The 26979-nt window shown below is 45.1% G+C and overlaps 1 protein-coding gene across 7 annotated transcripts in view; it reads right to left on the bottom strand.

Moving 5' to 3' along the window:
* FN1 (fibronectin 1) overlaps positions 1-26979 on the bottom strand; it is a 203870-nt gene that overhangs the window by 133122 nt on the left and 43769 nt on the right. For 6 of the 7 annotated variants that reach the window (XM_029606119.1, XM_029606113.1, XM_029606114.1 and 3 more), the window contains exons 8-12: positions 24374-24553; positions 22902-23078; positions 22170-22322; positions 14013-14141; positions 8986-9129 (exon numbers count right to left, since the gene is read on the bottom strand). In XM_029606119.1, coding sequence (XP_029461979.1) covers positions 8986-9129; positions 14013-14141; positions 22170-22322; positions 22902-23078; positions 24374-24553 — 783 coding nt within the window. The remainder of the gene's footprint in view (positions 1-8985; positions 9130-14012; positions 14142-22169; positions 22323-22901; positions 23079-24373; positions 24554-26979) is intronic. The other variant, XM_029606115.1, reaches the window with a different exon arrangement.

Raw genomic sequence — 26979 nt, 5'->3', positions numbered from 1 at the left:
ATGCAGGCTCATTAATACTCATCTACAGCTGCTTCCTTCCCAGAGATCAGCAGGGTGGGGGTATTAATTGCAGAAATGTTGCTGGTTGGCAGGGTGCTGGATTTCTTATCTCTTTTGTTAATGAGTGGCTGGCTGACTGGATAGGGGAGGGAAAGAGAGACAGGGAGGGCTTTTTTTTTTTAAACAGCAACTGTTTTTTTTTTTAGAAAACAATTTTCTTAAATTGGCTAGTTACCCTCTTAAAATGATACAAACCAGCTGCAGAGCTGACCCATGAGATTAAAGACCAGGCAGAGGAGGGTGTACATCCACCCCGCTCTTTAATTTTCTGGGGACACCCACCCCAGCTCATCAGCATTGCAACTGTTTTACATACATAAGAACATAAGAAAATGCCATACTGGGTCAGACCAAGGGTCCATCAAGCCCAGCATCCTGTTTCCAACAGTGGCCAATCCAGGCTATAAGAACCTGGCAAGTTCCCAAAAACTAAGTCTATTCCATGTTACCATTGCTAGTAGCTTGTTCCTGGCAAACAACAGGTTGAAAGACACTAATCTAAACCATGCTTAAACGAGGTGTGTAGTTGTTCCAAACTACTCTTCATCTTTTGAGCAAACATTATCCTCATTAAAGATCAGCTCACCACAGGTACTGACATCCAATACAGAATGAAAGCTGGCCCTATATCATCTCAAAAAATAAAATCATTTTTTCTTGCACACACTGAAAATGATCTCCAGTCCAAGCCTGATTCCTTTACAGAAGCCTTTTGAAGTCTAGGACTCATTTTATGTCAAAAAGACCAAGGTGTCCTGTCAGCCTTACCAGCCTTGCTAATGATCCGCCATAAATCATCATCAAGGGACAGACTGGAAACAGCTGAGCACTTCATACATAGGAGCTGGCTGCCACTTCTTGAAATAAACTACAAGATTCGGCACAGGTCCCAGTGCACAAGTGCTTCCTTTGTGAATCTGTCACATTGTCAGTAACTACAGCCTACAGATGAGTATCCAAGGTCTAGGTCTATAATTCCATTATCATTCCTACACTCCTCTCTGGAAGTTAAACAGGTGACCTACTGACATCAAGTCAAAGGCAGTACCACCAATAAAGACTTCAGAAGATCCTTTGCATCAAGTGGGAAGATAACCACACCAGCATCTGTGTTTTGACTTAAACCATTATTGAGGCAATCCATTTTATATATGGATATCACATTCTTAATTCCCAAACAAGTCCTCGCTTCTCACTTCACTAAGGACCAAAGATCCTGTGGTAGACAAAGGAGACACTACAAAAACACACTGAAATCTTAGTTCAAGAAAACAGAGGTGGCTGTCACAATTTGGGAAGAGTAAGCCAATAATCAACTTCAGTAGCACCATATCTTCCATTAGGCTGCAGAGATGTGCTTTGCCTTCACAACTGAAGAGAGAGAAAGAAGGAAAGAACTGCAGACAGGAGAACCCAGTGGCTCAGTATCAGAGTTGAGCACTGAATTCCCAGGCCAGCACTCTGGGCTGGCTCGCCTATCACTCATTGGTGACACCTACTGTCCAGAGACATTATTTGTAGCCACTGACCAAGGACTGTCACTGCAATGGCAGGGTTGAGCTGGGAGGGGATATAGAGAGGACAATTTACCCAGGTAAACAAGCAATTTATACACACAAATTTGGCTATCTGCAAATTATCCTCCCACAGTACAGCGAGAAGAATGTGTTGCTCTACAATGCATGCACTTTTCAGTCACATTTAACAGAACTGTTTTCAAGGGCATGTTTTGGGAAGGATAGGAAAACAACATGCATAGATTGTACTTTCAAGTCTATGCGCATTATTTGCTGTAGAAGATATACCAAAATATACCAACAATGGAGAAAGAAATTTCACTACGAAAGAGAAGAAAAACAAGAGCTTTTTAAGTATGAGTATGGATGGATGTGTGGATGATTTTTTTAAATAATATATGTTAGTCTTAAACATGTATTCCTTTTGTGTATTCAAAGTAAAAATGATTATGTGAAAAGATTTCTATTATAATACATTTTTGTATTTAAATAAAGGTTATTATAATAAATTATGTCACTATATGGTATATTTTGATTGATGGTGTGATATATTATTGCGATTGCCAGTGTTTTTTATCTGTAGAAGATATTAGGGATGTGAATTGTTTTTTGACGATTTAAAATATCGTCCGATATATTTTAAATTGTCAAAAATCGTTAGGGCCACGATACAATACCAATTCCCCCGATTTATCGTTAAAAAATCGTAAATCGGGGGAAGGGGGAGGGCGGGAACTTACTTACTTGCCCTAAACCAATGGCAGGAAAACCGGCACACTAAAACCCCCTAAAACCCACCCCCGACCCTTTAAATTAAATCCCCCACCCTCCCGAACCCCCCCCCCCCAAATGCCTTAAATTACCCGGCGGTCCGGAACGGGCTCCTGCAATTGAATTGTGTTGTCTTCAGCCGGCGCCATTTTGCAAAATGGCGGCCGCAAAATGGCGGCGGCCATAGACCAACACGATTCGACTGCAGGAGGTCGTTCCGGACCGCCGCTGGACTTTTGGCAAGTCTTGTGGGGGTCAGGAGGCCCCCCAAGCTCGCCAAAAGTCCCTGGGGGTCCAGCGGGGGTCCGGGAGCGATCTCCTGCCGCGAATCGTTTTCCGTATGGAAAATGGCGCCGGCAGGAGATCGACTGCAGGAGGTCATTCAGCGGGGGTTCCGGACCGCCGCTGAACGACCTCCTGCAGTCGATCTCCTGCCGGCGCCATTTTCCGGAAAATGGCGCCGGCCATACGCGTATGGCCGTACGGAAAATGGCGCCGGCAGGAGATCGACTGCAGGAGGTCGTTCAGCGGCGGTCCGGAACCCCCGCTGAACGACCCTCCTGAGGTCGATCTCCTGCCGGCGCCATTTTCCATACGGAAAACGATTTGCAGCAGGAGATCGCTCCCGGACCCCCGCTGGACCCCCAGGGACTTTTGGCCAGCTTGGGGGGCCTCCTGACCCCCACAAGACTTGCCAAAAGTCCAGCAGCGGTCCGGAACGACCTCCTGCAGTCGAATCGTGTTGGTCTATGGCCGCCGCCATTTTGCGGCCGCCATTTTGCAAAATGGCGCCGGCTGAAGACAACACAATTCAATTGCAGGAGCCCGTTCCGGACCGCCGCTGGACCCCCAGGTAATTTAAGGCATTTGGGGGGGGGGTTCGGGAGGGTGGGGGATTTAATTTAAAGGGTCGGGGGTGGGTTTTAGGGGGTTTTAGTGTGCCGGTTTTCCTGCCTTTGGTTTAGGGCAAGTAAGTACTTCCCTCCCAAAGTTGATGAAGTATTAAGGCATTTGGGGTGGGGGATTTAATTTAAAGGGTCGGGGGTGGGTTTTAGGGGGTTTTAGTGTGCCGGCTCACGATTTTAACGATTTTCACGATATTTTAAACACCCAAACGGCAACAATACGATTCCCTCCCCCTCCCAGCCGAAATCGATCGTTAAGACGATCGAGGACACGATTCACATCTCTAGAAGATATACCAGCACAAAAAGCAAGTGCTTTGTACTCATAAGTTTCAAAGGAAAGGTAGATGCGTATTTTCTCGTTGAAAATTGGTGCAAAGTCCACAAGTAAAAATACATATAGACTGTCCCAAAAGGAAAAGACTAAAAATCATCCAAATCCCCAGGTAGTTGTGGATATTAGGCTATGATGTCATTAGCCTTCAGAGGCTGGTTTCAATTGAGCTGGAAGCCCAAAAACAGAGCTGGAGGAAACTGCTGGACTGAAAAACCACAAACCTCAAAACCTTGCTCAATAGGCAACCGAGCAAAAAAGAAAATGTTTGCAGCATATGCTGGTGACTTTTCAGCTCCTGCATGAAACTCCATATGCAAATCTATGATGAAAGATCATATCTGAATCAAGCAAGTTCCACTGCCATCTTCAACATGTTAAAAACTAAGAGGTTGGTGTTCAAAAAATTTTGTCCAGCAAACATTTGGAGCTAGACGGACAAATCTTTGGGTTTAAATCAGCCCCTGCAGGTTGAATATATTTGTGTCTCAGCAAATCATTGCCCAAACAAAATTTACCCCACATATCGGGCTGACACAGTACAGCGCGCTCCGACGGAGCGCACTGTTAACCCACCATTAGACGCGCGTTTTCCCTTACCCCTTATTCAGTAAGGGGCCAAAAACGCGCATCCAACCCGCCGAAACTAATAGCGCCCTCAACATGCAAATGCATGTTTTTGATCGCCCTATTAGGTATTACCGCGCGATTCAGAAAACAAAATGTGCAGCCAAGCTGCACATTTTGCTTTCAGAAATTAGCGCCTACCCAAAGGTAGGCGCTAATTTCTTCGGTCACCGGGAAAGTGCACAGTAAAGCAGTAAAAACTGCTTTTCTGTGCACCCTCTGACTTAATATCATGGCGATATTAAGTTGGAGGTCCTGAAGGGTAAAAAAAGTAAAAAAAAAAAAAAAATAAAATTTGAAGTTGGCCCGCGGCTGTCGGGTCGAAAACCAGATGCTCAATTTTGCCGGTGTCCGGTTTCCATGGCTGTCAGCAGGCTTGAGAACCGATGCCGGCAAAATTGAGTGTCGGCTGTCAAACCCGCTGACAGCCGCCGCTCCGGGCCAAAAGGAGGCGCTAGGGATGCTCTAGTGTCCCTAGTGCCTCCTTTTGCCTGTTTCTACCGCCGGGCCTCATTTAAATACTGAATCGCGCGCACAGCCCGCTCTCCCGTGGACTTTATTGAATCAGCCCGCTAGAAAGAGATGGGACTGGAGGCATTCCTGGGGTGCAGTAAAACTTTAGCAGGTCTGTGCTGTTATTTAGTGCCATCTGACTAAAATTATGCAGGTAAGTCTGGTCCGAGAGAAAGGCTGATCTAAAGTCATCCTCTCATCAGCTCTTTGACCATGGACCTCCAAATTGTCAAATATTGTCCATAGCAGGTATCCTGATATCAATAAGATCTCATTTTCTACATTAATGCAAGTTAAAAAAAAAAAAAAAACTAAGGCACAATGGTTTCAGGAGGATTTGATCACTGTACTAGGAATTATGTTATCAGCTTTTCTGTTTGCTAGAACCAGGAAGAAAGGAAGCAAAGCCCTTCAGCAATGCCATGGGCATATGCATTCTCCCAACAGTCACAAAAAATAGAAAACTCTCTTAGTACTTTTAGCCCTTTTACTTGTACAGACCTGTTCTGGGGGGGGGGAGGGGAAGGGAGGATGCTTAAACTCTGCAGTAATTGAAAGTCAATGGAACTTATAGTACATCAGTTGCTTTTTCTTAAGGGGGCTCACAGCTAAAACCGGTTTACAAAATGCCTAGGCAGAATCCCACCTCATTTAAAGCTTCTACCTCTCATGCTTCTGTTTAGCACATGAAAGAGAAGAGAAAGAGAAAAACAATGAAGGTGGATATTCTCCACCAGCCCTTTGATAGAAAGTGGAACCATTTACCACCCGTTGAGACGTGAGGCTCAGTTAGAAAATGCTCTCTCATTCGGCCTGTGAGGAATGAGGCCATCAGTTGAGGTAAACGGCACAAACTTTAACAGGAGTCCAAGCAGATTCCCTTCTTGTGTTCAATGTGTAAGACCGGGCGGTGCCAACAGCGGCTCCTCTCAACCAAACCCCTGGAGAGAAGGGAAATGAGAGGGCTGGAGCTACATTTTGAAGGGTGGAGGGTAAGGAATGTGGACACAGCTGAGGAAAAACTGTGTGCACAGTACAGATTCCAAGTGATGCCAGATGTACAGATCAGCCCACAACCTTTAGGCTTTTGCCCTGCATGGATGCTAACAATGCAGCTTTTTTGGCTCATTGACTACAGAGATGGAGACATTTTAGCAGGGTTTTTTTTTTTGTTTGTTTTACTTATGGATTGGTAAGAATTTCAGGTTTTTAATATTAGTTTTTAACTGATCATGGAGTTGCAATATTATACTTATGCACACAAACACTTGGGGGTAGATTTTCAAACTATGCGAATAGGCCTACTTTTGCTGGTGCATCAGGCGCAAGCAAAAGTACGCTGGATTTTAGTAGATACGCGCGGAGCCGCGCGTATCCACTAAAATCCTCGATCGGCGCGCGCAAGGCTATCAATTCTGTATAGCCGGTGCGCGCCGAGCCGCGCAGCTTACCCCCGTTCCCTCCAAGGCCGCTCCGAAATCGGAGCGGCCTTGGAGGGAACTTCCTTTTGCCCTCCCCTCACCTTCCCCTACCTAACCCACCCACCCGGCCCTGTCTAAGCCCCCCGCCCTTACCTTTGTCGGGGGATTTACGCCTCCCGGAGGGAGGCGTAAATCCCCGCGCATCAGCGGGCCTCCTGCGCACTGGGACATGACCTGGGGGCGGGTCCGGAGGGCGCGGCCATGCCCCCGGGCCGCCCCGGGCCGTAACCACGCCTCCGGGTCTGCCCCCGAAACGCTCCCGGCACGCCCCCTAAACGCCGCGTGGTTCAGGCCCGCCCCCGACACGCCCCCCTCGGAGAACCCCGGGACTTACGCGAGTCCCGGGGTCTGCGCGCGCCGGTGAGCCTATGTAAAATAGGCTCACCGGCGCGCAGGGCCCTGCTCGCCTAAATCCGCCCGGATTTGGGCGGATTTAGGCGAGCAGGGCTCTTAAAATCCGCCCCTTGATGTATTAGTAACATTTAAATTGAAACAGAAATTCAGCCTGGTCTTTAGCTATGCTTTGTGTCTTTTGAATGTCCTCCCTATGGGGAAGTGTGACTTTTAAAATGAGATATTAGACAGTATGAGAACATGAAGTATTGGACCTGCCTAGTAGCTGGGTGGCAAGCAGCAAGTCAGATTCCCAGGCCAGCCGAGCATGCTGTGGAGACAGTATTCACTGCCTCTGGAAGAAATGTCCCAGTTACTGTGGAACAGCCACACCTAGTGGTCAGATTCAGGCTCACGATTGTAGGGCTCTAGAAGGATAGAAAGGACTACACTAAGGGGGTCATTTACCATGCGGATCGCATGCGATAAGGGACGTTTTGCATGTGAAAAGTCCCTTATCGCGTGTGATACCAAGATGGGGGCTGAGTCGGGGTGGCGTCAGCCCCAGAAAAGGAGGAGACGGGGTGGCACCAGGCTGATGCCACAAAGACTGCGCCGACAGTGAAAGGTAAGCACCTTTATCGCTGTCAGTATCGCGCCGAATAACTACACCTTTTATGGCGTAATATTTGGCGCGACGCCAGCAGCGATCGCACCGTGAAGGTGCGATCGCTGCCGGCGTCGCGCCAAATAACTACACCTTTTATGGCGTAGTTATTTGGCGCGACGCCGGCAGCGATCGCACCGTGGAGGTGCGATCGCTGCTGGCTATCGCAGGACCGCCCCCCGTTTCGCCACCCCTGCTCCCCGTTACTGCGGGATTCACTATGCCTTGCGGCATTAGTAAATCCAGCCCTAAGTGAGCTAGAAGAGGAATATAAACTAGGGTTACCAACTGCCTGGTTTTGGACCATACAACCAGGTTTTCAGATGTGCTGTACAGTGTCCGGTCAGAAGTATTTTCTGGACACTGAAAATCTGGATCTTTCCCACAGCTTCCTTGTCGTGGGAAAAGACAGAGCTACAAGCTAAGCTGTGTTCCTGCCTGCTTGCATCCTTTCCTGTGTTGTGATTGGATGAGATGGGGAGAGGAGGCGGGGCACAGCACAAACCTCAGTTCCCAGTGGCTCCACAGATCTCTGCAGCATTGGCCCTCTGGGTCCCTCCCCCTCCCTCAGTGCTGGTTCAATACCCAAGAGAGGGGCTATAGTGAACCACCCAGCCAAGGGATACTGGAAGAGAGGTGGGGAAGATCAGAAAGAGACAGAATCACAGAATGAGGAAAGAAAATGGCACGGATAGATAGCTCCTGTCACATGGTAAGGGCAAAGGGCCATGGGCGCCATTTTGATTAGTGGCAGCTGATGGCCCGAGAGGGGGAGATCACTCCCGGGACCCTGCAGGACCACCAGGTTCTTTCGGTAAGTCTTGGGGGGGGGGGGTCGGGCAAGTCTTGGGGGGCTGCAATTAATTAAATTTGAAGGGTTGGGGTGTTTTTGGGGGTTTTTTTATGTGCCCTTTCTCCCCCCCAAAAACGATAAGAAAACCACGTGAAATTTTGTGGGTTTTCCTATCGTTTCGTTGGCCCCCCGAAACGCAACGAAATAGGAAATATGTGCAAGTATGGATGTGCAAAGTAATGCACATCCATACTTGACAGTAAAGAGCAATCTTAATATTGATGTGGAGTTTTAGTGCTATAAAAAATGTGGTTTTCATTTTCTAATGGTTGCAAGACATATAATAATCATGTGCTCTTTGGGCCAAGTAATCCAGCCAGCGTTCTACTTTCAGGCTTTAGAATCAATAGGAGCAACCTGCAAGCTACATCCATCCGCATTTATGTAATGCAAGCTACTTTTCATAAACAACCCACATTACAGTGGAACAGATAAGTAACAGAAAAATGCTCTAAAATGAAGAAAGAAGAAAAATATGGAAAACCTATGAACTAGAAGAATATCATTTGGCTCTAGAAGGCATAATTACTTTTAAGTGAGGATGGAATTTTAATTAAAAAAACAAGTCTTAGGGTCTCCATGAGGATTGCAAAGATTTTATTGCATAGCAATAAAATCTGCACTTTTCTGCACAGAAAGTAATCTTTAGCCTGACTTCTTCCAACCATCATATGGATACCTCTCTTTTGACAACTTAAACATTTATTAAACCTCCACTAGATCAATACCCAGACAGAGCCTTCTAAAAATAGATCAAATTATTTTAAACAAATTAGGGGGGGGGGAAATCAATCAGATGCAACAAAAACAGTTAAATTGGTTTCTGTAAAAGTACTTGTCACCCCAGTTCTTATAAAATTTTCAAACAAGGAATCCACAGTGTCTGCACAGCAGGTATTACTAGCACAGTAAAGAGACTGGTACCTGGATAAGTCTGAAGAGGCTGGCAGTGCCACTCTCCAATCCCTCGCCCATAGCAGTAACACTGGTATCGAACACCATGAACATGCTTCTCCCACGCATCCCCAATCTGGTAAAAATGACGAGTTTCTGAGTCCTGGCACTGATCTAAAATTAAAAGGAAAATATATATACACACTGCATCTATGCATGGTCTACCCTCTAGAAATTAGTTTTAAAGAAAAGAAAAAGTAAAAAAAATATGGTTGCCCCGCTTGAAGAAATTGATTTAATGCTGAAGATGCACTATATGGTTCTGTAGGGTGCAAATTACACAGCTGGATTTTCAGTGATTATGCTAAGTGCTTTGAGGTCCCCGTGATAGATGAAAGCTACCACCCAAGCAAAATCAGCACATACAGCAAGGTTTCAGCCCACTGATACATTAAGAAATTTACAACACTAAGAGATAGATATTCAAAATCCATTTAGACAGATAGCTGAAATGTTATCCATGCAAATGGCTTAGCCATGATATTCGGCAACATATCCAGCTAAATTCTAGATGCATAACTCTTTGCCTGGCTAGAATTTAGCTGGATACTTTGGGGGCATTACTGGGGCGGGCAATAGGCATTCTGGGGAGGAGCAGAGTTAACCAGCTAACTCTAACCACGCTGCAGGCAGGTCTAAAGTTAGCCAGATATACCCATCCGGCTAACTTTTAAGATAGCGGGTATATTCACTGGCGCTGCTGCATCGCTGAATATCCTGGTTAAGTTACCAGGTTAGGTATATCCAGTTAACTTTAGACCTGCCTGCAGCGCAGCTAGAGCCAGCCACTTAACTCTGTTGCTCCCCGGAATGCCTATCACCCACCCCAGGAATGTCCCCGACATATCCAGCTAACATCTAGCCACTCAGCAACTGACTATGGATCCCTAAACATCCAAAGTCAAAACCCAGTCCAGGTTGGAGTTTTTTTTAATAAAGAAGGGGTGTGCTTTTTACTGCCTTTAGCATTAGCTCTGCCCCTTTACAAACATGTGTTTTGTGGTTTCAGTTGGTCTGAGTGCCCTCAGAGTGACAGAGGTCTCACTAGACCTTGCCCTTGTAGAATGTCAGTGTAGTGTTAGAGTGTTAAGGAGAAAGGGTATTGTTAGGGTATAAAGCCCCCGCACCCATGTGCTGCGGAGTACAGAAGAAGAGAGGATTCCAAGATCTGGAACTCCGTGGGGGCCACAAGGAAGGCTCCAAAGAGACTGAGAAGGATTCAAGGAGGGGAGATCCTGGGAGCCCAGAGTTTGAAAGGAAGAAGGTTCCTGTCAAGAATCAGAATCTGAGGAGACCCAAAAGGGAAGGGGAATCTGTCAGAGGAGTGGATGAGTGTACCTGAAACATGTCAGAGGAGAGGCATCCTAACTAGGAAAATCCACAGTCATAGACTGATCCAACAGAAATCAGCCAGAGGCTCCACACTGAGAGAAAGAGAGAGAGAGAGAGAGAGAGAGAAGAACCCTCAAGAAGAAGATTTCATCACACAGAAGGTACTGAGAGGGGTCCAAGGTTTAAGGGTGCCTTCACCTAAGAGTTTACTTTTCTGAGAAGGAGTGTGGAGAGAATGCATTTGGATTTTGTGACACTTTTGACCTTGGTTTGCTGCTGGTGCCCTATCAATAGGTGTACTTATTCGAACTCTATTTTTCCTACCATCTTTTCTGCTGTAGAGAATTTAGTTTTGAACAATGGCCTGGGAGTGCAGAGTGGTTTTTGTGTGACTGGACTGGTATGCAGAGGAAACCTGGAGAGAGACAAAACCCTAAGGACCCTGAAAAGACAGAATTTCTCTCAGCACCCCCCCCCCCCCCATCCATGCAGGAACCCCAGGAGGTTATCGGCCTTGCTTGGTCCGTACCCAAGAGATGACCGGGATGGGGGCTACATTTGATATTTTGGTTTCTTTTGTTTCTTGTTGTTTATATTCTTATTCACCTGTTTTTCTTTCTGCTGATGAAACCCTTTAGCGTAACTGAGGGACAATGCCAGAATTTGAGGCATGCTGTTACATCAACAGTTACAAGAAAAGTGTTTGATCTGGATAGTTTTATTGTATCGAAATAACAACAAAAATATTCTGGTTTACGTTTGAGGAAAATAATGAAATAAAACTATCAAAAGGCAAAGAGTAAGGATACCACCATCTACTTTTTGGGCCTAATTTTCAAAAGCATTTACATGCCTAAAAACTTTATTTTAGGCATGTAAATGAGCTTTTTAGAAAATTGCCCAGGCGAGTTGCCCATGTATGTGTGAATGCAATTTCTTGAGCACTTTTATTACACACTTGAAAAGAGTCGTTCACGGGGGGGGGGGGGGGGGGGGAGGAGCTGAGTTTGGGGGTGGGGAAACAATTAACGCATATTCTTTCAATTTTCACATGGGCATTGCCACCTGCTCCCAAGCTGCGCGTAAAATGTGACACGTGTATGCTGCGCCAAGTTTGGCATTTGCCCGCTCATTTCCAAAACCGGATTTCACGTGCATTACGTCCCCTTGGGCAGAACTTTGCGTGTTACAGTCTACAAAAACGGACTACAGCCTTACACAGGCTTGTTATAAAATTACCCTCTATGTCGATTTTAAGCAACTGCAAAGCTATCGTGACCAGCTCTCAAAATGCTGTCGGAAAATGCCTGGTGAAAAGGAAAGATTAGTCACCTCTCTTTTCATTTTCTTTTAGGTCTAAGTGAACGAAATAACCATTTTATTTTATTCAAAACAAGCAACTGCTGTCCCTTCGAAACACAGAAGGACAGTAAACCTTAGGGGAACTACAAGGCCTTAGAAATAGCTTGGTTTTGTGTTACGGCTGTTATGTGGCTTTTTGTATGTATCTATTATGCTGTTCACACAATAAAAATTTAAAGGAAAAAACAAAAAAAGAAAGAAAGAATTCGATTCCCCCAGCTTTTCAAGAGCCAGAGACTGTTAGCATTTTTTGACCCTTTGCCAAAAGAAACAGACCAAAGCTCTGCAGAGTTTAGCAACCTCTGATCAAATAAACAAATCACGTTATCTTATCAGTGGTTATGTCCCTTTTAAAGACTGTTTATTGAAAAAAATGGTTTGGGCTCTAGCTAACTAGACAGCCCTGCAATGGTTTTCCTCTGGGATCTTGCTTGCTCAGGATTTCTGAAACCATCATCTTTCCATGCTAAATCATGGATTAGTTAAGGTAAAAAGGCCATGCCATGGAACATGGTACTTAAAAGTTCTCAATACACAACACAGCTCAGTTTCAATTTTCAAAAGCCTGGAGAGCATTTTCCTCCCTCTGTGGCAAGTTCCAATTCATGTTAAGCAAATATTAAGTTCAAAATGCATATTCCTACTGAGGGTGTATGTGTTGGAGTGGCATTGTTGCACTCTACTCTGGGAACTGCCCACCCACTGATTGCAACCTATATGCCCATACTCTCCCTCCAGCAGCGAGTCTGTCTCCCCGCTGCTGTCATCTCACACCTGGATCTTGATTCCGACACTTCTGCTGCTACCTCTAGCAAGCAGCAGTGTTTTCAGGCACTCATCTATGAGGACTATAGGCGACTCTTAAACTCCCAATATTAGAACTGACACTCCCGTACCCTCACTATAATCCCAAAGCACCAAACTGGGTTCAGGAGCTGCACCAGGGTCAGAGACACACATGATGAGGCCAATATTCAAAATGGTACTTAGCCAGCTAAGTGGTGCCGCAGAATATCTGACCAGGATCAGTGGACACCAATGAATTGGATAAGCCACTTATCTGGCTAAACTTTTAGCTGTGACAAACCAAATATATCAAAAAAATACACCACTGAATTCAGCGACCTACATAATAATCAAAAGAATCAAAAGCGAAAGCTCTGTCACTGATGTGTAATGATAATTGATAATGAGTTATACAATTCTCTGATATATGGACACCTACACAATATATGAAACCTTCCTCTATTTCCTCCTATATATTCATTAAAACATAGGTTGATTTAAAGTAGTGAAATATAGCATACCACACAGTGTAGATTATCAAAATTATCTTTAATATATCAGAGAATTGTATAACTCATTATCAATAAACTTTTAGCTGGCCAAGTCAAGGGCAGGGAATGAGCGTATTGGGGAGAAGTCAAGTTGACCGAATAATTTTCTGGCCAATTCTGGTCGGGCTATAGGACTGCCCTAGATGGTTTAACTTTATTCAGCTAACTTTAAGATAGTTGGATATATTCAGCGGCACAGCTGCACAGCACTAATTAGCCGGATAAGTTTATCTGGCTACTAGCACAGCGGTTGAATATGGACCTTGACGTATCCCTAAGGTGTTCTTTATTACTTTACTAGAAGAATGCCTAATAACTGTTGAACTTGTAGTAAAAATGTATGCCACTGAATTTCTCTGACAACAGATTACTGAAGCTTGGCATGAACTTGTATTTTCGTGCTACAAAAACTTCTTTTTTGTTGAAAAAGCAAAAAGACAGCTTTGTCAAAAGAACTCTGCTTTAAAAACACAAACAAGGCAATGCAACATTAGGGAAACCAGTTGTACAACTTCTGACGACAAACTGATAGAAAACTACAGAAAAAGTGCAAAGCATAAGAGTATTGGGCAAAGTACAAAATAGTGATGAAAACTGCAAACCATGGCTTCCATAAGAGTTATTAAAAAAAAGTACAACTTACACCTTTAGAGGTAATTTTTTAAATCACATTTTCAGCTCGTTTTAGAATTAATTATTGGGCAGTACTGGGCTGCATAACAACATTTTAGGCAACCCCTTCAATGTGTGGTTTATTAGAAAGGAGACCCCTCAGCAGAAAATGCCCTTCCTACAGGCTTTTCTCTCATTCTGTGTCTATGGGGGAAGACCTTGAACCAGGGCCTATGTTTTGTTTTTGTTTTTTTTAAAGTAGACATCTTTTTAGGATGTGTCTTTTTAATGTGCTAAAAACTGTCTAGTCCTCCTAAAATTTATTTCATGCAGATCAACAAGAACTTAGCTTACCAACAGCATCACACTTCCATCTGCCTCTGCCCTGACCATAGCAAGTGCAATTCATCATGTGTCCCTCCTCATGACGTTTGTTAAAAGTATGGTTAACATCATAAGTGATGCCATCCACAATACACTGATCTATAAGACAAAACATAGCATGATATTTAGTCAATGCAGTAAAAAAAACAAAATACATATATATATATATATATATATATATATATATATATATATATAAAGCATAACCCCTTATTACATCAAAACAATACAAAACTAAATATGTTTATAGTGATGGTATTAGCAAACCTTAAGATTTCATTTGGCAGTTAAAAAACCAAAATCAAGATCTCCCTTTTTCATAGGAATTCACAGTGCAAGCTAGAGGAGATATTGTATTTCAACATCTTGGAAAATCCCTCCTACTTAGATTCATAATGATGAGAGTGAGCAATCACATTTGACTGCTGCACCCCATGCAGACAACTTACTGATGATATATGAGAAGCATGAATAAAGCAAAAAACCACAGAAGGGATTCAGAAAAAGAATTATTCCAGAACAGTTAAAAAAATAAATTTATTTTGAAATACAGGCTTAGAAGAGAGGGAGTGGTCAAGTGGATGGCGTAATGGCCTGGAAAACAGAAGACCTGCCTCCCGAGTCCTGCTTCCACTACTGACACTTGCTCTGACCTTGTGCAAGTTGCCAAGGTCCCAGGTACAAACCTAGGGTTTTATGCATGTAAGTGGCATTTTGAGAATGAATCTGTTAAGTTCGTGGACCCTTGGGCCGATCGGAGCCTGAAGAGGAGCTGCTGTAGGTGTTTGCAGCAGCGACCCCGACCGGGCGGCGGAGAGGAGAGACTAGTGGCTGGCCGAAGGTGGAACTCTGGGAGCCCTATGCGACCAAGAGCTCTGGCGAGGGCAGAGGTGATGAAAGCGCTGGCACTGTGTCGAGGAAACCTTCGCCCTGGAAGCCGATCCTCCCCCGAGAGGAGCTCGTAGGAGTTCGGCCGCTGGGACTTAGGAGATTCACCCTGGAAGCCGGAGTCCCCCCAGGAGGAGCCCGTAGGGACCCGGCCGCTGGGACTTAGGAGGGCCCGCGGGGGCCTGGTCAGCTGTGGTCCAAGGTTGAGTGCCGAAGGGTCGTTGCTCGCCAGTCCAGAATCAGGAACCAAAGGATCGCTGTCAGCCAGTCCGAGGTCAGGAGCCAGAGAATCAACGCAAGCCAGTCCGGGGTCAGAAGCCAGGGGGTCAACGAAAGCCAGTCCGGGGTCAGAAGCCAGAAGATACCAAATACCAGTCCGGGGTCAGGAGCCAAGAAGATACGTCAGCCAATCCGAGTCCGAAGCCCAAAGGAGACAAGACAGTCCAAACGCAGCAACAGAAGGCAGGAACAAGCCTGGGAACCTTGTTGCAAGGCCAAGACTAGGCCCAGCTGCAGGGTTTAAGTACCCTGCAGCGTCTGACATCACCAGGAGGCGTCCCCGAATATTCCCGCGCTGGTCCCTTTAAATATAGACCCGGGACGCGCGCGCGCGTCTAAGGGGCGGGGCTTATCGCCGCGAGACGCCGGCTGCTCCGGCGCGGCAAGGAGGAAGCAGGGGAAGCGTCTGCAGGCCCGGGCGAGGTGGGGAGACGCCGGGCCCGCGGCGGCCGAGGTCCCTGGAGGCCCGGGGCGCGCGGGGCCCGAGCGGAGCGCCGACGAGGTAGGGGAAGATTCCGGGGGCAGCCCGGAATCGCAACAGAATCAGGGGCCAATAGGCATAAAAGTATGCACATTACCCAGTTTTGTACACACTTTTACATGCACTGAGGAGAGACATTCTAGATGGGGGAAGGGGGAGGGGCAGAGTTGCAACTTAAAAACATTGGGCTGGATTTTAAAAGGGTTACGCGCATAAGGTTCACGTGTAACCCTTTTAAAACGCCCCTGCGCGCGCCGAGCCTATTTTGCACAGGCTCGGCGGAGCATGCAAGCCCCGGTACGCGTGTAAGTCCCGGGGCTTGCAAAAAGGGGTGGTCGGGGGCGTGGCCAGGGGGCATGGTGTCGGCTCGGGGGCGTGTTCGGGGGCATGTGGGCGGTCCGGGGGCATGGCTGAGTGCCCCGACACAGCGGCCTGTGTCGGGGGCCTGCCATACCAGCAGACAGCCAGCGCGCGTAAGTTACTACTGTCCGGAGGCAGTAGTAACGTTTCGAATAAAGGTTGGGAGGGTCTAGATAGGGCCAGGGGGGTGGGTTAGGGGGGGTGGAAGGAAAGTTCCCTCCGATGCCGCTCCGATTTTGGAGCAGCCTCGGAGGGAATGGGCAGCGCTCGCAGTGCTCGGCGCGCTCAAGTTGCACAAATGTGCACCCCCTTGCGCGCGCCGACCCTGGATTTTATAAGATACGCGTGGCTACGCGCGTATCTTATAAAATCCAGCGTACTTTTGTTTGCGCCTGGTGCGCGGACAAAAGTACGAACGCGTAGATTTATAAAATCTACCCCATAGGAAGTAATTTTCAAAACTTTAAGTATGGAAAAATGAACATATAGGAGTGTAAGTAGCCTTTATTCATGTATTCTCTATTTTATAAAAGTAAAAAATATGCGCATATTTTTAATTTTGCATGCACATATAAATGCACATTACAAAGGGGGTGATCTAGAAGGTTCTGGGGTGGGGGAGTCAACATTTACATGCGTAAGTTGCTATTTTAAAAGACACATGCATACATTTGCCAACTTCTTCATATATATATATATTTACAGCTGTCAATTACCTGGCGAAAGAGATATAAAACATGTTCACTGTGTAGTACTGACTGGGTGGGAGGTCTGAGTGATGTGGTGGTGGTGAGGGGGGAGGGGGGGGAGTACAGGCTGAAGAGCATGGAAGGTCTCAATGACCTGGAGAAGGACTGGGTGAACTGGTAGACTAATTGGTAAACTGGTTAATTTAATTTACACACGCATGTTTTAAAATTGGCCAACTTAATGCACATAAATTGGGTTTTACATGAGTAAGCCCTACTTTATTTTCATGCATACAATATACACATGTATATTTTTAAAATAGGTAGGAAAAGTACCGTATGTGCTTTCAATGCATTGTACATATGGACACGTAAGAATACATACACTTGTATGTTGTGGGATAGAGATACGTGTATTTTATAGTATGCGCGTACGTGATGCTCATGTGTTACAAAATACTATCATAAATCTATGCACAGCCATACATGGACATATATGCTGCTGCACACAGTTGTTTGAAAGTTACCCTTAGTGGTTTTTTTTTCAGTAGGAACACAGCCTATTAATTAGTTTCCCCAGAATAGGCAAGAAAGACTGCATACAGTCAAATGGGAAGTTTAATTTTCATTCATGGAAATATTTTAAGGGGTTCCACAGCTAAGAGTACGCTACTGTCCCACATGGCAGCATACCAACAGGAGCAGCTGTTTCCAACATTTTGAACATAAGAACATAAGAAATTGCCATCCTGGGTCAGATCAAGGAAGCCCAGCATCCTGTTTCCAACAGAGGCCAAACCAGAGGGCCTGATTTACTAAGGCTTTTCTCTGATTCTGCATCTATGAGAAAAATACTTAGTAAATTAGTTTGCAAACTATATTGTGCAGTAGGCATCTAGGTGTCACTTTGTTTTAAACACAAAGTTTTATCTGAAGTTTTTAAAGATAGGTGAAGCTCAGAACTTTTAAGTGATTTTACTCATAATGCTTTGTACATTTTCCACCATTTTCTCTCTAAAATAGAAACACTTGATGAGCAAGGGTTCAGGGAATGTTCACCCCATTTCTGCAGCTAGAAAACACAATAGGGTAGCAGTAGCATTAATTCCACACTACACAGTACACAATGGCTGTCGCATGGAGTCACCAACATTTCCTTACCGCCATCCCTACAACTGTACATATTTGTACTAATTTTTCTCTTCTGTAAATTTTAACATTAAGAGAGTTCCCTCCAGCTTCAATCACTTACTATACTGTTCTTTTTAATATCTCTCTTGGATATGTATAAATGCATACAGTTACATGAAAAAGATACCAAGAAAATAATCTTGATGATTAATAAAAAGATCAATAAGAAAAAAGCGCACAAGGCTGGAAAGCGTGCCTGGTATTTTCATTGTTGTCTGATATAACTGAATAAGCTTGCCTTATTAACAGCCTAAAAAACAAAATGGAAGTCAGTCTAGAGTAGCCACAGATGTGAAAAAACAAAAGCAAGACCGATGCAGGCTTATGCTTATTAACAGCCTGCCATAGTAGACAGAACACTCAGCTTGCCTTAATATTTAGATCTACTGAGTTTTAAAAAAGGAAAAACTCAAATGCTGGTCACACATTCTTGTACTTGTTTAGTTTGCTATTCTGCTAATACTAATAAAGTTAAATATAAAAAGGAAGAACAATACTATCACTCTCGCAAAAATAGAAAATAAAAATCCATAAAAAATAAAGTTATAACCTTGCCCCTTTTGTTTGGGTGGGAAGGGGTAGGGAGAGCAAAGGGGTATGACAGTTTCCTCCTGCTCTTTTGAACTTTCAGCTCAGATTGGAACTGGGGCTAGGATCTGGTGCCATGAGCCTTCAGCGGCAACCGCTTGACGATTTTCCCCTCCATTTCCAACTCACCTAAGCCCATTCACTGCAGTAATGACACCTGGCTGGGGGCCATGCACTAGGACCCCTTTCAGATCCCTGCCACTAGGAGCCACCATTGCATGATGACTGGGACTCCCTCTCCCCACCAGTACTGCTTTGGCTGAGAGTTTCCAGCCCTGGTCCATCTGGGAAGCGGAAGACATGAATCAAGCTGAGGCCAGCCCCGGTTCTAACCCCTTCTAATTATTCTACATCTTCAGTTGAATTTCTCTCCCTCCTACTCTTTTGCTTTTTTTCTTTTCAAAACTATTGTTAAAAGTCTGAGGCCAATTGCTTTAAAACGCCTGCTGCTGCAGCTGGCTCAGTGGGACATCTTTATTTAATTAGATTTTTAAACCGCCTTTTCAAAATTCTGCACAAGGCAGTGAAAAAAACACAATAAAAAATATAATACAACTTGTAAAAATAAATATGGCAGTGCACTCAAATTGCTGTGCACTGCCATTCAGAAGGTTCCCCGTTTCAATCCCCAAATCAGGTCTGCTGGGAATGCTGCAAGGGAAACATTCACAGTCCTCCTGAAGGGTAGGTAATAGTAGGGAGTTGAGGTCATTATTCAAGGGCGACACCTAGTGGCCAGATGCACGGCTCATGATTGCATGGCTCCAGAAGGCTCCCTGGTGCATGGTAGGGGTGTGCATTCGGATTGACCGCATTAGTAAAACGCAACTCATATTTTTTTTTTACTTAAAAAATTGATTCGACATAAACGATCGGATTTCCCACATATCGAACATAGATATGTTCGATATGTGGGAAATCGCGATTGTTGAGCCAAAATAAAAATATAAACCCCCTCACCCTCCTTAATCCCCCCCCCCCCGACTTACCACAACTCCCTGGTGATGGAGCGAGGAGTGAGGACGCCATTTCTGCAATCCTTGGCGAGAAGCATGTGACGTCGGCGGCACGTCGAGTGACGCCGGCGTCACGTGATTCCCGGCTCGTTCGCGCCGGACGGCTCGTTCGGCCCAAAAAGAACTTTTGGCCAGCTTGGGGGGGCCTCCTGACCCCCTCAAGCTGGCCAAAAGTTCTTTTTGGGCCGATCGAGCCGTCCGGCGCGAACGAGCCGGGAATCACGTGGCGCCGCGTCACTCAGACGCGACGTCACGTGATTCCCGGCAAGTTCGCGCCGGACGGCTCGTTCGGCGCGAACAAGCCGGGAATCACGTGACGCCGACGTCACGTGATTCCCGGCAAGTTCGCGCCGGACGGCTCGTTCGGCCCAAAAAGAACTTTTGGCCAGCTTGGGGGGGCCTCCTGACCCCCCCAAGCTGGCCAAAAGTTCTTTTTGGGCCGAACGAGCCGTCCGGCGCGAACTTGCCGGGAATCACGTGACGTCGCGTCTGAGTGACGCGGCGCCACGTGATTCCCGGCTCGTTCACGCCGGACGGCTCGTTCGGCCCAAAAAGAACTTTTGGCCAGCTTGGGGGGGTCAGGAGGCCCCCCCAAGCTGGCCAAAAGTTCTTTTTGGGCCGAACGAGCCGTCCGGCGCGAACGAGCCGGGAATCACGTGACGCCGCATCACTCGACGTGCCACCGACGTCACATGCTTCTCGCCAAGGATTGCAGAAATGACGTCCTCACTCCTCGCTCGATCACCAGGGAGTTGTGGTAAGTCTGGGGGGGGGATTAAGGAGGGTGAGGGGGTTTAATTTTTTTTTTTTGCACATATGTACATATACCCAACTCATTGGATTTTTTTTATGTCCATATTGGCCGCAAGTGGGACCCCCTTTCGGACATAAAAAATATGAACATAAAATTTTGCTCTGCACATCCCTAGTGCATGGTCCCCAGGCTTAAGACTGTGGCTGTAATGACCTGACTCGGTATGTTGAGAGACAGGGGCTAGGGGTTATAAAGTAGGAGGAAAACATGCCCAAGTAATTGTAAATGAAGGCTCATGGTGTCAGACCCCAGGCCCATTTCCATCCGAGTAAAATTGTAGAGCAGAAGTACAAAGGAAGGAACTATAAGGTAAAAAAAAAATCAACATATAATATAACATATACAAGTTACTCTTGCTTTGGTGAAAAAGGAACTCAGGGAATTGGGTAACTTAATAGATCAGGATTCACAGGGGCTCTTAAAACATACGATAGAAATTGCACTTTAGGGCAAGAACATCAGAGTTTAGTATGGAGTAAGAATACTCTTTTTTTTTTTTCCTTGAAGCAATGCCTCTTCTTAAGCAAACCTGCTTTTTCCGTAAATGCTTAAGGGCCACATATGAATAGTCATTGTCAAGGGGTTCAGTTACAGTGTACACTCCCCATTTCGTTTTCACCTTTTAAAGAAACAACTCACTAGTCTGAAAAAAGTCCATGGAAAAAAAAAAAAAAGAGAGACCTTTTCCCTTATAATTTAGAATCCAATTACACTAAGGCAGTTTCTTCCAGCACCTCCTCTGTTTCTTCCAGACATAAATCCTACAATGCAAGCCAGCAGCCCGATGATCCAATGTCTCCCCTCTTGTCTTTGAAGTCTTGTTTGCATTGCCTAAGTACTTATCCATTAGGACGACTTAACAGTTTTGGAATTTACCCGGTTTCTTAAACAGACTACAAATGTAATCAATCTTCCTGCATGTGCAGAACACTACCACATGCAGTGCTGACTGTCTAGGTTTGGGGAAGGAGAGCCAACCACTCCTCTCTCCCCCTGTGCAAAAAGAAAGAAATCAGACCTCGGATTGGCAAATTCTCTGTTAAACAGTCAACTCTGGGCAAGCTTGTACAGTCTCAATCTTCTACAAGAAGCTGAAGTTATAAAGCAGTATTATCAGTGCAATATATAATCCTTTAGTCCTGCTTGTTGTGCTGTTTTTTTTTTCCCCAAGAGTTAGAGCAGTGTTACTTCAGAGTGCCTTCAGTATTACATAGAAACATAGAAATGACGGCAGAAGAAGACCAAACGGCCCATCCAGTCTGCCCAGCAAGCTACGCACTTTATCAACTTAGATATGCAAATCCGCGTATACTGTATCATTTAAACAGCAATTTCCCCTGCACTGTACATGCCAGACCACTCTGGGGTATTGCTAACTGCAATGCCAGGCTGGATCGTTGTGCAAGCAGCATGCCAGCTCATGCATTAAAATGCTAACAAACACATTCAAAAGAAGAAAAAAAAACCAGAACATCTCTGACTGGCCCAGTGGGTTTCATTTCTGTCTCAGGGTGGCCAGTGCTAGGAAGGCTGGGGCGGGAGCATTCACTAATCCTAGCTGAAGGGCATCTCAGTGGCAACACCAAGAGGCCAGATTGGGGGGGGGGGGCACATATGCTGAGTTCCAGAGGGAGTGGCTCCTGGATGAGGACTGGGAGGGGGAGATATAAATAGGGCACCCTCCCCCGCCATGTGTAATTGCAAAGGAAGATTTATACTGCCATAGTCCAGTACAGGCCAGTTCTGATTGTGCTGGAAATGAAGTAGAAAACTGCCAAATGAAAAGAAAAAAAAAAGCAATAAAGAAAAAAAACGATGTACCTCTGAGCTGGGAATATGCAATGCAGTTCCATTCTCCACGTCCATTCCCTACACATGTGCATCTCATCATATGGCCAAGGTCATGCTGTTTGTCCCACTGGTCTCCAACGCGGTACATAACCCCTTCATTAGTGGTACAAATTTCCTCATGAGCTAATATTTACAGGGAAAAAGGAAGTGTTTATCAATTTCCAGTATTTAACTAGGAAGAGGTTTATCAGCGGTGATGTGCAATCTGAGGCTTGGGGACAAGCCCACTGTCGACTTTAGGGTCCCTCAGTGTGGCTGTCGCAAAATAATATTTACAAATGCAATAAACTAAAATTGATACTTAACGTATTCAGATTAAAACATGACACCACAATATGGCGTAGAGAATCAGCTGGGGCTAATGTGGTTCACTGATATGTATCTCTTATGACAGTGAAGTGGCTCTACTATGGTTGTCACCCCATTTCCCTATTCAGCTGGGTTTTCACCCATTTACCTTTTAATCAGAAATGCATCGTTTCTCTTGAAATTTGCCAGGGAGGATCAAGTTTGCTAAGTATGCCTGTCAAATTTCAGGAACATTGCTTCAGCAGTTTTAAAAATAGGTGAGGGCCAAAAAAAAACCAAAAAAAATCCACACCAGTTTTTATTCTGCTGAGAATTCCACTCCATGGGAATTCAGCAACTAAGAAACCATTTTCCAGATTCAAATCCATCTGTATTTAAATGGCCCAAACTTACCAGCCATAGGGCAGAAGCCAAACTTCTGGTCACCATCATAGTTAGCAGTGGTGCCGCACCATTTCATGCTATCTCTCCGTCCCTCAGAAGTACAGTCTGTGTAATTACGGTTGTTATACAAGAACGGGAAATGGCACAGTGCACCATTTGAGTTCCCACCTCGGGTCTGAATTAAAACTGCACAGAATGGCACAAAAAAAAAAAGAAGAAGGAGAAGAAACAAAGGCTAATTTTCAAAGACTAGAAAGGCAAGGGAGGAATAAAAAGCACTCAATTCATTTTATTTTACACAATTGTCATCTTGTACAGACACATATTCCTTAGAAGAAAAATGTTTTGTACCTGTTGCGTACTTTCCACTAAAAACATACTTTTACTAATTATCAGTAGCTGAAACTGCATCTACTAGAATAAGTGTGCGATATAATGGAACAAAGGCAGGAAATACAGCACATTTAAAAATGTAATGTTTCATCAGACGCAGTCTGACAACATCTACCACGAAATGGAAAGGGATTACTAATTTCATGGTATCCAAGTCTCCTCCCAACCTGACCACAACCTTACATGACAATGGAATTGTAAACAATTGCTTCTATACCTTTTACAATAAACTTTTAAAACTGGAAGAGGGCTAGACTAACAGCACTGAAAATGGAAATCTACCATCTATCCATTTAACAGGTACAGCACGTCAATTAAGGTGAAATCTGTGCCTGTTCTCATACCAATGAGCTTCAACCCTGCTCTAGTAAAGAACAAACAGGGGGTGAGGACAATCTAATTCCTATGCCAAGCCAATTTATAACCTTTGCAAATGGTAAACATTAGATCAAGTATTGCACATTATGAGGGTGGTTTTCACAGACACAGGCTCAAGGTCACCATAAACTGGACTGCGTTACCAAACAAGAGGCACAATATGTTCAACTTGTGGGGATGGAAATGCTGCTAATTAAAGAAGCTGCTCAAATTTGGGAGCAATTCCAGATACATTCCCATCACTGAATGAATTTTCTAATAAGTTATGAAAATCCTTCCCACAAAAGATGACAACAAATCCGCATTGATCCAACTTGGTGGCCAAGTCAATCTTTTCAGTAACCACTTAGACGTCGATACTCAAAAGGTTTGTCTGCTAACTTTTATTGTTAGCCAGACAAAAGCCAAGATTTAAATGTTTTCCCCCAGAGAGTGGATACTTTTTGCATGCACAACTTATTGTGTGCATAAAGTTTATCCAGATAAAAAAAGAGGCTGAGCTGGCTAAAGTTACGAGCACAGATCTCATCAGAAAAATACCTGTGCTAAAGTTACCTGGGTACATTCAGTAACAGACCTATTCGGGTAAATCCTGTTGATTATCCAAATAAAATTAACAGCTCTCTGAGTATGGACCTCTTAGAGACCGGATGAACTGTCATTTTAATTTATATAGTATCTATGGATTTTCTTGTCCCTGGAGAGCTTACCGTTTTGCTCTGTACAGAAAGAATACTTCTGGTCCTGTTCATAGTTAGAGGTTGTGCCACACCACAATTTCCCATCCTGACGTCCTTCCGTGGTGCAAGAGTAGAAGGTCTTGCCATCGTGGGTAAAAGGCAAGACACAGGGCTCTCCATTAGAATTGCCACCATAAGTCTGGGTTTCAGCTTAAAAAAAAACCCACACACAAATTAGTTTAAACTGCTTCAATTCACTACCCCCTACCAGCAACATCTTAAAATTAGTTTCTGTTCAGATTAGGTATTAAAAAAGAATTCATCTTTTACTATCTAAAAAATACTTAAAACTGATTTCTTTATACTATTAGAACTACTACTTTTGGTTTCCACACGGTACTTGTAATATCAGATTCCCAACAGACATTATGCTCATTGTACTTAACAGTTAAAAGTCCTTTTGCACACACTGCTCAGGATGTTCTTTCCTAAATTTGGATATATTCTAGAGATGTGAATCGTGTCCTCGATCGTCTTAACGATCGATTTCGGCTGGGAGGGGGAGGGAATCGTATTGTTGCCATTTGGGGGGGTAAAATATCGTGATATATCGTTAAAATCGTTAAAACCCGCTAAAACCCACCCCCGACCCTTTAAATTAAATCCCCCACCCTCCCGAACCCCCCCCAAATGACTTAAATTACCTGGTGGTCCAGCGGCGGTCCAGAACGGCAGCGGTCCGGAACGGGCTCCTGCTACTGAATCTTGTTGTCTTCGGCCGGCGCCATTTTCCAAAATGGCGCCGAAAAATGGCGGCGGCCATAGACCAACAGGATTCGACGGCAGGAGGTCCTTCCGGACCCCCGCTGGACTTTTGGCAAGTCTTGTGGGGGTCAGGAGGCCCCCCCCAAGCTGGCCAAAAGTTCCTGGAGGTCCAGCGGGGGTCAGGGAGCGATTTCCCGCCGCGAATCGTTTTCCGTACGGAAAATGGCGCCGGCAGGAGATCGACTGCAGGAGGTCGTTCAGCGAGGGTTCCGGCGCCTTGCTGAACGACCTCCTGCAGTCGATCTCCTGCCGGCGCCATTTTCCGTACGGAAAACGATTCGCGGCGGGAAATCGCTCCCTGACCCCCGCTGGACCTCCAGGAACTTTTGGCTAGCTTGGGGGGGCCTCCTGACCCCCACAAGACTTGCCAAAAGTCCAGCGGGGGTCCGGAAGGACCTCCTGCCGTCGAATCCTGTTGGTCTATGGCCGCCGCCATTTTTCGGTGCCATTTTGGAAAATGGCGCCGGCCGAAGACAACAAGATTCAGTAGCAGGAGCCCGTTCCGGACCGCTGCCGTTCCGGACCCCCAGGTAATTTAAGTCATTTGGGGGGGGGGATTGAAGGAGGTAGGATTTGGCAAGGAAATGTTTAAGTTATTTGGGGGGGGTTCGGGAGGGTGGGGGATTTAATTTAAAGGGTCGGGGGTGGGTTTTAGCGGGTTTTAGTGTGCCGGCTCACGATTCTAACGATTTATAACGATAAATCGTTAGAATCTCTATTGTATTGTGTTCCATAACGGTTTAAGACGATATTAAAATTATCGGACGATAATTTTAATCGTCCTAAAACGATTCACATCCCTAATATATTCTATTGCATTATATGGTGAGGCTAATATATTGAACTTTAAAAAGTGTTTTAAGTGTGCCCTCTGGTTCTTCAAAATAAAAGTGGGATCCATGATTTATCCTACAATTTTTAATGTACATGAGTAACACAATTGTCCCTTTTTCTCTGCTCATTTGGGCATCCAGTTCAATTGGAACTGACCTCTATTAAATCTTCATGCACAATTGCTGTAAATCGCTCTGAGTGAAAAGCATGCATAAATAAATGATAATGATGAAGCACCTTGGGTTTTTCTCCTCTGTTTAGCTCTATCTCCCAACTCACTTAGCCTAGTCATTGCAGCGACATTCCTCAGCCAAACCACGTAGTGAAGCTCACTCTGGAACCCTGCAATCATGGGACCTAAATCTGGTCATTGGGTGTCAGTGCTGTACAATGACTAGGACTCTCTCACCTAGGGGCCATGAATTTTGCCTCCACAGCATCCCCAGCCCCAACTGACTCAGGGAACAGAAGATGCATCCTGAGAATCAAGCAGAGGTCCTCCCACATGACAATGCACTGCCACTTCATCACCCCACAAAATGTAACTTTAATGCCATGGGGGACAACTGTCTTATATGATTGTCTATGCTGACAGTCAAAGAGAAGTAGGAAGTGTGGAACCAGATAAAAATGCATGTATATTTTTTTAACCTGGATTCCAGTCCTGCACTTCTGGTTCCCCATTTTAGATATAATTCTGGAGGGAAGAGGGGGACCCACTTGAAGATTGAATAGGGAATTGAGAAAACCTAATCTGGAAGTCATATACTGCAGGCACACACAGAGACTTCATTAAGCACTATTTTTAAATAAATGTTACTCACAGTAACTTTTAAAATGGCTTCATGAAGGAAAAAAAAGGAAGCCATATTAATTTGCAGGCCCCATTTCAACCAGTTTCCCCTCTCACGTTCCCTATGAAATGGAATCCTTCAGAGCTAAAGCAAACACTTTCAGCAACTCTCCCTCAACTCTGC

This window comes from Rhinatrema bivittatum, chromosome 6 (assembly GCF_901001135.1).
Source record: "Rhinatrema bivittatum chromosome 6, aRhiBiv1.1, whole genome shotgun sequence".
Taxonomy (NCBI): Eukaryota; Metazoa; Chordata; class Amphibia; order Gymnophiona; family Rhinatrematidae; genus Rhinatrema; species Rhinatrema bivittatum.
This window is presented reverse-complemented; position numbering and strand designations above follow the sequence as displayed.